Source organism: Squalius cephalus, assembly GCF_949319135.1.
Source record: "Squalius cephalus genome assembly, chromosome: 24".
Taxonomy (NCBI): Eukaryota; Metazoa; Chordata; class Actinopteri; order Cypriniformes; family Leuciscidae; genus Squalius; species Squalius cephalus.
The window spans coordinates 6787304-6799859 of NC_137145.1; the positions used below are offsets into that span (position 1 = coordinate 6787304).

The window sequence follows — 12556 nt, forward strand, 5'->3', positions numbered from 1 at the left end:
GAACGTTTGATTTTGGATACCGATAATCGTCCTTGTTCTCAGAGTGTGGTGGTAGTCTGAAGGCGGAGATAAAGACCAAGGATCTGTATTCCCACGCTCAGTTTGGTGACAACAACTATCCCGGAGCTTCAGACTGCCAGTGGGTGATCTCAGCGGAGAAGGGCTATGGGGTGGAGCTCATCTTCCACACCTTTGAGATTGAGGAGGAAGCTGACTGTGGCTATGATTACATGGAGCTGTTTGATGGCGCTGATGTCAAAGTGCCCAGGCTGGGGCGCTACTGTGGGTCTGGGGTAAGCTCACCTGAGATTTTTGTTAAGCCAGCATAAGCACACACATCTATACATTTATGTCTCAATTTGATCCTTTATAGCCACCAGAGGAGATCTATTCAGCTGGTGATGCCATTGTCATCAAATTTCACTCGGACGACACTATCAACAAGAAAGGTTTCCATGTTCGCTACCGAAGCACCAAGTTCCAGGACACCCTGCACTCTAGTAAGTGAGTTCTTCATGACAGAAGAGCTCCTGTGCACCTGTATTATTGAAGCCACCCGAGGCCTCTTGCTCCCTCCCCTCCAGACTGCAAAGAGGAAGTCCTAATGGTGCCAACCTCACATGTAGCCTTTCAGCTATAAAAAGCAGAGATAACAAGCTTGATGTAGGGAAAAGGCAAAAATTTGTCGTACTTCAAAGGATCCATTGAAAAATCAATAGGAAATGGAACATCAGACTGGCAGATATTATTAGTATGAAGAGCTTTGTTGACTGCAAGTCCAGGAGGAAGGATGAATTGGATTCAAAATGTCCCTGATGCACTTTAGCCTCCCGGAGATCTCGTCCATTCCTTGAAGGCTACCATCTTAAAGACTTTTAGATGTTTCTTTTATTATAAAAAAAAAATTACTTTTTTTTTTTTTATTGCCACACATCTGGGTAATTGAGTTTGGAAATGTATAAAATATCATTCAATCATACTTACAAGGATTATATTTTTTGTAAAAAAAAAAAAAAAAAAAAAAAAAAAAACAATTCTAGCACTATTCCTTACATGAGAGTTGTACATGATTATTTAGACTTCTAAACTTAAATTATATTAGTAGAAATAGATCTAGTGCAACTTTACCCACTCACAAGTAGCAAGGAATAAAGTAAAGCAACAATGAAGTAGGATCCAGATAATTCAGCAACACTTGTGTATCAAAGAATACCAACAAGTTTTGGCTTGAGAGCCTTCCCTTAGACTTAAATTGTTTGGCATTTGATATTGTCCATCTGATGCAATGAACTGTAAGACAATGCTAATGTGACTAATAAACAATTTGAGATGACTAAAGGTTTGTATTGCTCTTTTGCCTTTGTGTATAAAATGAGCTAGGATCATCAAGTGAGTAGTATGAGTTAACAACCTTTACCAGGAATCATGACCTTTTGAAACTATGCTACTAGGTAAGTTTTTAACTATTATAGCCTGTCTGCAGTGAGCCAACTTGGCCAAAAAAACAACAACAACGTAGTTGTCAGACTGGACACTTTTCAGCTGGTCAGGCCCATAGACTGCAAAGAAAAAAAAGACTAGAAAAAGGCCATTTCATGCTCAATGTAGCATGGCCTCAAGTGCATTTGTTGCATTTATGAGACATTTAATACATAATAAAAATATTAATGACAATTTTGAATTGTGAATAATTTTTTTTTTTTTTTTCATTTTCAGTAAACATCATTAAATGCTTTGCTTCCGCTGGAAGATAGTCCCTTGTAGTGGCGACTTGCACAACAACAATTTCTGTTTTTCTATGTGGGCTACGCAGTGATACTTATGAAACTAGGCTAACCCCGGCCTATATCATACATTTTAGCACCGCTAGAATGCTATGATTATTTCATCATTCAGATCCGGAACTACCTTAAAAACAATATAAGTCTAGTTTTAGAAATTCTTTTCAAACTGACGTGTATTGGCTGATTATTTAACGCCGTATGCCACACGTTTTTCACCCTGCAATTATAGTTTTTTTTAATTACCAGATTTATAACCTTAAATATAGCCTAGCTAATTCTTGAGTTGTCCAAGTAGGACCCCACAGGGCAAAATAAAGCCAGATTAATTTTCATTGTAAGTTTAAAGGACTTCATGACTCATGCCAATTGTTGTTTAAGTCATTGTGACTAATAATTGTATAGGTGGAAATCAAGAGCTTTAACATAGTCCTAATTATGTTTAATTGCTGCTCCCAGAAAACTAGAGAGTCAGTGTCGATACTACGCCTTTCCCTTTCTGTGTCAGCATGACGCTGGGGTGTCCAATCCTGCTCCTGGAAAGCCATTGTCCTGCAAAAAACATAACAAAACCAGCTAATCAAGGTCTTAATAGGCATACTAGAAACTTAAAGGCAGGTCAAGTTGGAGCTAAACTCTGCAGGACAGATAAAGTTTGGACACCCCTGGCTTAACTTAACAAGAGTACAATTGCACCTCCTCGTGGTTAGTAAAGGTAACTGCATTGATCGTATAAAGTAACTTGGTGGGAAATAATTTGTTACATGTTTACCAGACAGTAAAAATGAAGCAACGCACTTTGTTGTTGGTTTTTAATGAATTTCTTCCAGAGATTGTACATGTTTGTATTAAAAAAAAAATCAAAAAAGATAAAATCATTAGGCTTGTAGATTTTAGACTATAACTAGGGTGCGCATTATCATACGACTGTAGCCTATAGCCTAATGTGATTTTTTTTGTTGTTGATTTTTTCAAATTTTATTTATTCACATCTGTATAGTCTCTTTTTCTCAGCAGGATATGTAGGACCATGTTTCTTTATGCATAGAAGCCTAGTTTTAAGCTGATATAAGTGGTATTCGCACTGGCTACACTAACCTGTACTGACTGTTTTGCTGTTTACAGCATTGAGCTGTTACATTAAAGGCTGTAGATAGGGGAAATAGCTTAATAGTCCATTTTCATGCTTTTAATGTCCTTCAGAAAAGAATCTGTCACTGGTTAAATATATACTGTAATATACTCAAATCATTTTGATGATATGTTGCTTGCAAAAAATAGTTTTTAGTCAAAATATACAGATAATGTCGATGGAGAAAAATGCTTTTTGTTCTCAGATGGGTGTAGTTACTGCATCTACCAGCAGGGGCTGACTAGACCATCCTGACCAGCCAAATATTCACTCACCCCTTTGTTTATAAAATCTAGAGTACATGAACATGTGTATATACAAAGGCAGTGATATCTGTCAGGGTATCTTATGCGTGGTAGTCCAAAATAAAATAGCTTACTGCAGCATTAAACTGAGAAAGTGTCATGAGCCATGGTTTATAACCATTTTCTAAAGATTTGGTTTCATTTTACATGTGCCTCCACTAACCCACTGTGATGTTGACATAAATGCTTTTGCAAAATATGGTGTCATTAAAAAAAAAAAAAAAAATATATATATATATATATATATATATAGTAATTCGCTTCCCTTTAAACAATATTCTCTTATTTAAAAAAAACTTAAAATATCCAGGTCCAGCCTAGTGTTTATATATAGAAAAGAAATATTAATATTATGAAATATAAAATAATAAAGCGTATAAAATATGAATATTAAAACCTAAAATTCAGATTTTAGGTAGGAACACCTTAAGAGGTTCATTTTCATGCACTTTATCCAGGAACCCCAGGTTAAAATAAGGGTAGAGGGTCTCAGTGAAGGTGTCCTTGAAGGTGTAGAGGTGTGTCATATTCTCAGCATTGTAGAAGGACACCAGCCCTCTTTTATAGTCCAGATACACGCCGATTCTCGCCAGTGGCTCTTCCAAGGCCAGTAATGTTGGTGGAGATGTCCCAGCCATGTATTGAACTCCATACGACAGTGAGAGCGTCCAGAAGCCGTTGGCCGGCATGGTATTGATGACGCCTTTTCTCGTGACGGATTCGCGAGCGACTCCTACGGTCCACACGGTGCTGCTGTACACCTCCACCTCCCAGTAGTGGCGGCCTTTAGTGAACCCTTGACTGCCCATGAGAGACAGGGCGGCATTGAAGCGCTGTGGGTTGTCCTGCACTGTGATGTTGAAGGTCTGGTAGCGCACACAGGTGAGCGAAGATGTAAGACTGAGCCAGGGGTTGGCTGTTTTGGAGTTAAATGTGATGGCTGAGGGAACTAGAACAATGTAATAGAGAATTATTAGTTCATGATATAGTAATCGGTTAAATGTAATCAAATAAGTCTTAACTGCATTTACTGATTCTAGATTGTAGTCTATTGGAATCATTGGTGCCCCCTTGACTTGGTTTCGATCTTATGTTACGGGTCATACTCGATTTGTAAAGCTGAAGCAGTTTAGATCAAAGCCTTAGTACATCAATACTGGTGTTCTGCAGGGCTCAGTTTTGGGTCCTTTTTTTATTTATTATTGATCTTTTACCCCTTGGTAATATTATTAGGAAATTTGGTATTAAATTCCACTGCTATGCCGATGACTCCCAACTTTACCTACCTGGTTTACATAAAAGTTTCTTAAACTTAGAAGTAAAAATTAAGTTCTTCTTGTTGGTTCAAAAATCAATCTGGCCAAATCTAAAAATTCCTCTGTGAATATTGATAATTTGATTTCTGATGTCTGTTTCTAATCAGGTTAAAAATTTGGGTGTCATCTTTGACTTTGACAGTACTTTATCATTGGAAGCACATGTCATTGTCAGTGTCATTCTCTCTGCATATTTCCACATATGTAAAATTAATCGACTTCGTCAAGAAATCGTTAAGATCATCTTCTGCACTCACTCTTGTTCTCCCTCGAATTCGCACAACTTCTATAAAGGGCACCGAGCCTTTAGTCATGCAGCGCCTTATTTATTGAACTTGTTGCCACAGGATGTGCAAAACAGGGAAAGTCGTCTTGTTTCTAAATCTCGCCTTAAGACCCATCTTTTAGGTAGGCGTTAATGTGATTGCTTTTATGCTTGTATCAAGTTCTAACCAGGCTGTAATAATGATTATTTGTTGTTTAATGTTAATAGTTTTATTGTGTTTCTAAGGTGTCTTGAGTGTCATGTAAGACGTCCATAAATAAAATGTATAATAATAATACTATGTGAAAATGCATAAAAAAAAAAAAAAAACGATTATTTAGGATCATTCCCAAACCTGGATAGATGCTTCCCTTCAGTGACTTCCACACTCTGTACTGCAGGGGCCCGGCGAAGCGGCCCTCACACAGGCTGGGTGGTGTCAGTGCCTGCCTCTCAAATTTCGGTGGCTGCCTGCTTGAAACAACAAAAGCCCAGACACAAAAACAATTCAAGCACTTCCTCATGAAAATATTAGTGAACACATTAAATGTAACAGATCCATAGAGGTCGCTCACCTTTGAAGCAGGCCCTTTATACTCTGCAAAAAAGACAGGAAAAGGGAGATTGATGAAATTGGCTCAGTCCGAGAGGCAGGGGCAGAAGTTTTCCACATGAGATCAGTGTTTGAAACTAAGCTTCATCTGCGACTCTGGAAAATCCCCTTGTGCTGCACTAATGGCATTATCTTCCTATTGCAAGGGTGAGATCATTAGATTGTTTCCTGTGTTGACCCAACCCAAGTGATGTCCCACAAAGCTTTTTGTAACAGTTAACTATTGAAATGATCATGTAGGATAAGCTAAAAATAATAATAATAATTATATGTAATTATGTAATTAATAATTATATATGTGTGTTTAATATTTTTAAATTGTTTACTCATTTAGTAGGCTATTATATGTAAATGGACTGCATTTATATAGCACTTTCAACAGACCCATGGCCACCAAAGCGCTTTACATATTGCCTCACATTCACTCATTCATTCACTCATTCATACACCGACGTCGGTGTATAATGTGACAACACATAGTGTGTGTGTATATATATATATATATATATATATATAGGCTATACACAGAAAAGAAAAAAATGAAAATGTTTAATAATATTTATTTTTATGTAAAATATTAATTAAAAAATATATAAGAATAATTAAATACTTATTTTATATTTTAATTTATTATTATTATATGTAATTATGAATGTAATTATAATACTATAATTAAACTAGGCTATATGATACTGTATGTAATAAATATATAAAACTATTGAAAAATGGATCTCAATCAATTTATTATGTTATGCAATTAAAATTGCCGATCTTTAAAGGGTCGTTTACACAGCAAATCACTGACAACAGGGGATTCCACTCCACTGCAGGATCCAACTGTATCTGGAGCGGATCACACACAAGCTTCACTGTCTGCACACCCATTGCCAAACGTATGACACACTCCAATTTCGATTCTAAATGTCTTTGGTGCTGCAAATATCTGTGAGTGTGAACGTGTGGCTGACTGTGCAGTCACTCACCCTGAGTAGCGTGTAAGGATCCTGTTCGCTGAGTTTGTCCTCGATATCATTCATAGCTCTGCGCAGACGGGATATCTCCACACTGAGCAGGGCCTTGTGCTCGTCCAGCCTTATCAGCTCCCGACGCTCCTCCGTCTTCAGCTTCACCTGCAGGAGTTTCTCTTCCTGGTACAGGAACTGGTGGAGCTCGCTGAACTGTGCCTCAATTCTCTGCTTCAGATCTGCAGTGTGCTCCTGCGTTCAAAAGCAGTCACGTTTGAGGTAATGTTTTCCCTCAGAGTGGAAGTCAACTTACGCTTGCGTGAATCATTTATTTTATTGAAAATGGTATTGAATGTTTTGAAATTGACTGGATCATGAAAAGTGGGCATTGTAGTGCAGCCAGAATGGTTTTCTTCCATTTTCCCCTTAAAGGAATAGTTCACTTAAAATTGAAAATTCTGTCATCATTTTGTCTTCAATTTCTTTCTTCTGCTGAACACAAAAGAAGATATTTTGAAGAATGTCGTAGACAGTTGATGGACCCCATTGACTTCCATAGTTCAGCAGAAGAAATAAACTCATTCAGGTTTGGAACAACTTGATGGTGAGTAAATAATGACAGAATTTTCATTTTTGGGTGAACTATCCCTTTAAAGGAATGGTTCACTTAAAAAGGAAAATTCTGTCATAATTTTCTCACCATCAAGTTGTTTCAAACCTGTATGAGTTTCTTTCTACTGCTGAACACAGTAGATACAGATCTACTGTGATTTAGATGAAGATATTTTGAAGAATGTCGATAACAACACAGTTGTTGACCACATAAAGTACCATGGAAATCATTTACCATCAACTATTTGGTTCACCCTTGTTCCCAGACAGCGCTCTTTAAAATAAAGGTTCCAAAAGGAGGTTTTCGCAGTGATGTCATTGAAAAAACATTTTTGGTTCCTCAAAAAAATGTAAGAGTTTTTAAAGAAACTTTTTTTTTCTTTGTGTGAAGAACATTGTAGCCTATCTGAAGAACTCTTTTCCACTTAAGAACCTTTTTTTTTGCAATGGAAAGGTTCAATGGATATTAAAGGTTCTTCATGCATGGAACCATCAATGTCAATAAAGAACCTTTTGTTTTTAACAGTGTACATGTCTTGCTTCTGCAGAAAACAAAAGAAAAGATATTTTTTCAATAAAAATGCCTCAGTGTTTTTGGTCCATACAATGAAAGCCAATGGGGTACAATGTTGTTTTGATGGCAAATATGGACAAAAACAGATGAACTACTTATCTTCAAAATATCTTCTTTTGTGTTTGGAATGATGTAAAGGATGGCAGACTTGTCATTTTGTGTGAACAATCCTTTTAAGAAAGTAACTTTGAATTCATGTTTATATATATAAATAGAAACTGTACCAGTATCTCAATGATACTAAAATAACACTGATCAGGTTAGGTTTAGGAATCATTGCCAATGCTTCCCAGAGAATATTGAAGAGTGTGCATGAGATTGTGTGATTCTTACCTTCAGTTTCTTCACCTCCTCTTCAGTCTCTCTCTCACACTCTAGAGCAGTGTTGAGCTCTTTTTGAAGGGCAGTTGCAGAAGTGGTTAGAGAAGTCTGTTTAACACAAAAAACAATGACTTATTTTCTGCTGAGCTGAAGAGGTTACAAAATAAGAGACAAATTGTCTTTGATCCTTACCCGATATCTCTTCTGTGCATCTTGCACGCACACCAGCGTATGAGCCCGGTGGTCCTGAGAGATCCCGCACACCAGACACACCAGCTCCTGGTCTTCCTCACAATAGAGTTTCAGCTCTTCTCTGTGTCGGCTGCAAAGTGGGTTTTTAGGAACCGTGTCGGCCGACATCCCAGTCAGCCGACCCCCACTTTCCTCGATCCCCTGGCAGTAGCTCTCCACAATGTTGGCCACAATGCGGTTGGGTCGGTAGCTCTGGCCAGGGAAGACTTTCCGGCATTGAGGACAGGAACCAGACCCGCATTGGCCTTTCCCGCGAGGGCCGCTCCAGTAACTGGAAATACAGGCCTCGCAGAAAGTGTGGTCGCAGGGCAAGGAAACCGGGTGCTTGAACAGGTCCAGGCAGATGGAGCAGGTGAGGTCCCTGCTCAGGCGCTGCGCAGAGCTCTTGGACACTCGAGGACTGAGCTCAGCCCTCAGCTTTTGCTTGTCCATTTTGTCCTGTGTGGGAAGATTGTTGGACATCTAGTCTGTGGTCTTCAGTGCTGTTCTTCTCTTGTCTCTTCCCTGCCTGCTCTCTCCGAGCTCTGGCCCTGTCTTTCCTGTTGACTGTGAGAAAGGATAGGGGGAGCTGAGGGGGCGGCTCTTGTCTCAGGCTTGATCCTGCCGAAAGTTGGCTGGAGTTGCACGTCCCCTCTGCTTTCCTTCAACATGACGTCAGACCTACAGCCAGGAAACCAAGAGCCTAGAGCCCAAGGACTGTTTATTTTTGGAGAAAGCCCCTTCTAGATTGGTCCTATGAAATCTTGTATAAGAAACTTTATTGCACACATACAGTAACGTGGTATTTATCCAAAACATTTTAATCCCCTCCATGTGACTGTGCATATGTCAGCACAAAAAGCTTTGTGAGTAAAACCAGATGTGTCCTACTTTTTCCCACTCTTTCTTTTCAAAACTTGCATAAAGGATATAAGCATATTTAACAATGCATTTTCAGATGCATCATATTTATCAGTTTTCTCACAACTTTCATCAAATTAGTTGTGCGTTATTTTATTACTTTATTTTATTTCTAAATAGAAAAGCTAATTTTCTGATATATACATACTTATATTTATCAAACATTTGTCTCAACTTCCACCCAATTACTTTTTAAAATATTATTTTATGTATTTTATTTTATTTCCACCTGAATAACTACATTCTCTGTGCTTTGTAAGTGCTGTTGTGTTTTCCTGCATCGCACGTCTCCATCCTCAGTAAAACAATATATATTTTTCTCTCCTGATTGACAATAAATACATATCTCCATGCATTATGGTAAGAGAAACAAGTATTATTTCAGTTACACTTTATTTTGAGGTGTTCTTGTTACAGTGTAATTACACATTTAAGTACTGAGTGATATTAATTAACATGTACTTACTATATAATTAGGGCTAGGGTTAGAGTTTGTTTAGGGTTAGTTGCATGTTATTATGCATAATTTACTGTTATTACTACAGTAAGTACATGTAACAAGGACACTATAATAAAGTCTTACCAATTTTTTAAAGTTAGCATTTGAGGAAGACTGCTGAGACAGTTGTTTATCCTGTTGAAAGTGTCGTTGTGGTCTGCACATGCCTGCATGCTTATGTTAGTGAATCTCAAGGGACTGCAAGCCGAAAAGAAAGAGCTGTGTTTTAACTCTCTCCTCATGTTCCCCTGGACCACTCGGCCTACGCTTCCTTCCTGTTCGTTCAGTATTGTTAAAATTCAGTTCCATATATCCTGCCCCTCTTCCAAGTTCTCTGAGAAAAAAAAAAAAAGATGGAGCTACAGCTATAATTTAATGCAGAGAAGAATAGCAAAACGGATGTTTGAATAAACATAGATATGCTGTGGAGTGTCCCTTGGGAAACACAAAGTCGAAGTCTTGAGGGCTCAGAGTGACTCAGAAATGGGTTTTAGGTCAACTCTGCAGTGGTGGTATCTCAATCTTTACAGGAAACTTGGCAGTCACGATAGGGGCTTTTGAATCAGACACTCTTTTACAGTTGTTTACTAGCATTGGGAAATTCCACCCCACTTTAGATGGGTGGGTTTAAGAGTTTTGGGGCTGAAGTGGGAATAGAGAAACACACACTAGGAACCAGCTGGTAAGCCCTGCGGTTGAGGATTCGGCCTGCAAAGATGGCAGTGAGTGAACATTCCTGCACATGCAGACTCATGTGAGTTTCAGTGCATGAGTCATTTGATCCCATTCCACAAACATCATGCACACCTGAAACGATGCTCTAATATCCCAGACTCTGTATTTGTTAAAACATGCTATGGAGGAATGCTTATACACACATTTCGAGGTCATGCTATACATTGCTGGCAGTAATTCATGCAGGAAACGGCAAAGGGATAGCTGTCCTGACATGTCCCACAGTCGTGGCAGTGATCTATTTTTTGAATAATTATTATACAGTACGTGCACTTTTATGATTCCATGGCCTGGTTTCACAGACTGGGCTTAGATTAAGCCATTAGGCCTTAGTTCAATTAGGACATTATAGCTTTTATAAGCATGCCTTAGAAAAAAAAAAAACATTACTGATGTGCTTCTTGAGACAAAACAATAACACTGACATATTTTAAGATATGTCAGTGCAAGTTGCTTTCATTTAAAACAGCTCAAACATGCATTTTAGTCTGGGACTAGGCCTAAACCTGAGGCCTGTTTCAGAAAGGAGGTTAAATGAAAACTTTTGAGTATGTTAACCCTGAGGGAAACTGGGTTTTCCGTTTCAGAATGGAAGTAGGCCTATATGTCAAACCCGAGAAAGCAGGTTAAGTCAAGGCTGTTTCTGAAAGAGAGGTAACTTATTCTCTGAGTCAGTTACCATGGTAAGTTATACTGTGAACCTAACCTGTCGGGAGTTTCTTTCAGTCTCCTCCCTCGTTTTAAAGCATAAACGTTGTTTAAATACTTCATTCATTCATTCACACTGCAAAAAAAAAAAAAAAAACTTCTTACCCCATTGGCAGGTAGGCCTACTTTGCAAAATAATAAAAATGCACTTAAATTGTTAAATTTTTTCCCCTAGGAAGCAAGACTAAATAGCCCACCTTATGCCATTTTTCTCATGAAAATGAATGCATCTTGATAAGAATCTTTAAATATTTTGACTGGACACAACAAGACTTTTTTTGCACTGCAGGTACATTCATTCATTGAGCATATGTTCATCATGCAGACACCGTCAAAGGGACAAAAATGATGAGGAGGCTACATTCATTCGTAGGGAGTTACATTTATGTCGGGAGAGGACATTGGATTTTGTCATATCCACATGCATATTTATTTGAGCAGTACCATTTTTAAATGGTAGTTTTCTAAATAACATCTGGATCTATGCTCGAGCACATTAATATGGCCGCTGTATGCAGAGCGGTAAGGAAAGTGTGCCTCGCTCTCGTGCTGTTTCTTAGAATGTTTGTGTTGTTTGTTTCCTGGACACAAACCTGTGAGAGCCATCAAAGAGGGGTTTCACATGATTGCAGGTCAGTGGTGTAAACCACTTTAAAGGAGGCTAATCTGATAAATGACGTTCACTTGATAACATCTTACTGCGACCTCTGGAAGTAACCTAATTAGAATTTCCTTTAGGATTTCCTATGTGGATGGATGCATTGATAACACGCATATTCCCATCACTGCACCTTCCAGAAGTGAAAGAGATTACTGTATGGAATGGAAGGATGCCAGACGGAAGGATATTCCGAGATATATGCCGTAACCACCACTACAGCTGTTAAATAAACACAAATTATTCACAGTTTTTGGTCATTTTGATTTCCTACAAATACAAAAGCAATAACAGATATTACTCTTTTTGCTCTTCCATAAAACACACACACACACACACACACACACACACACACACACACACACACACACACACACACACACACACACACACACACACACAAAACCTTACTTTATATCTCTTTAATGCAAACACAGCAAACGAGAACTGCAAGGCAAACAAATTGGCTCAAATGAATAATTGACGTTGGAATTGGCGCCCTCTTGTGGCCAATAGCTGCAATTCACATTTCAGAGTTTTCCAGATTTAATCATTTTTGACAGATTATATATGTGTATATTTATATATAATATAATTCATTTATCACACTGCGGGAGCATTTAATTTAGATGATAACTACCTAACTAAATAAATAGGGCCTAAATGTTACACATGCACCCACATATGTTATACTCATGTTATTTGTAGGATTTATTTTATTTTATTTAAATCTTTTTTGTTCTTAAATTCTGTCTTCAAATTTCCTTTCATCATTAAAACATTAATAATAATAAAAAAAAGTTAATTTCAAGAGTTACTGGTTTGACAAAGAACGAGCTCACGCAACAAATCAAATGCGTATGAAACGACGCCCTCTAGTGGTCAGTGGCTGCAGTTCCGTCCCTGTTCAAGGAGGAGTC

At 38.1% G+C, this 12556-nt stretch overlaps 2 protein-coding genes across 4 annotated transcripts in view; one reads left to right on the forward strand and one right to left on the reverse strand.

Moving 5' to 3' along the window:
• bmp1b (bone morphogenetic protein 1b) overlaps positions 1 to 1330 on the forward strand; it is a 39904-nt gene extending 38574 nt beyond the window's left edge. For both annotated transcript variants that reach the window (XM_079861747.1, XM_079861748.1), the window contains exons 19-20: positions 43 to 293; positions 374 to 1330. In XM_079861747.1, the coding sequence (XP_079717873.1) occupies positions 43 to 293; positions 374 to 508 (386 nt within the window). In that variant the 3' untranslated portion in view covers positions 509 to 1330. The remainder of the gene's footprint in view (positions 1 to 42; positions 294 to 373) is intronic.
• Positions 1331 to 3105: 1775 nt separating this feature from the next.
• On the reverse strand, positions 3106 to 9000 carry trim69 (tripartite motif containing 69). 2 transcript variants are annotated; one of them, XM_079861145.1, is made up of 6 exons: positions 8077 to 9000; positions 7897 to 7992; positions 6396 to 6629; positions 5375 to 5397; positions 5155 to 5273; positions 3106 to 4167 (listed from the first exon to the last, which is right to left on the reverse strand). In XM_079861145.1, the coding sequence occupies exons 1-6, from the start codon at positions 8596 to 8598 to the stop codon at positions 3623 to 3625; spliced, it is 1539 nt and encodes a 512-aa protein (XP_079717271.1). In that variant the 5' UTR covers positions 8599 to 9000; the 3' UTR covers positions 3106 to 3622. The 2 variants fall into 2 exon arrangements, with proteins under 2 accessions (XP_079717271.1, XP_079717272.1); XM_079861146.1 differs by having other exon boundaries at positions 5155 to 5270; positions 8077 to 8998.
• Between the last annotated feature and the right edge of the window lie 3556 nt (positions 9001 to 12556).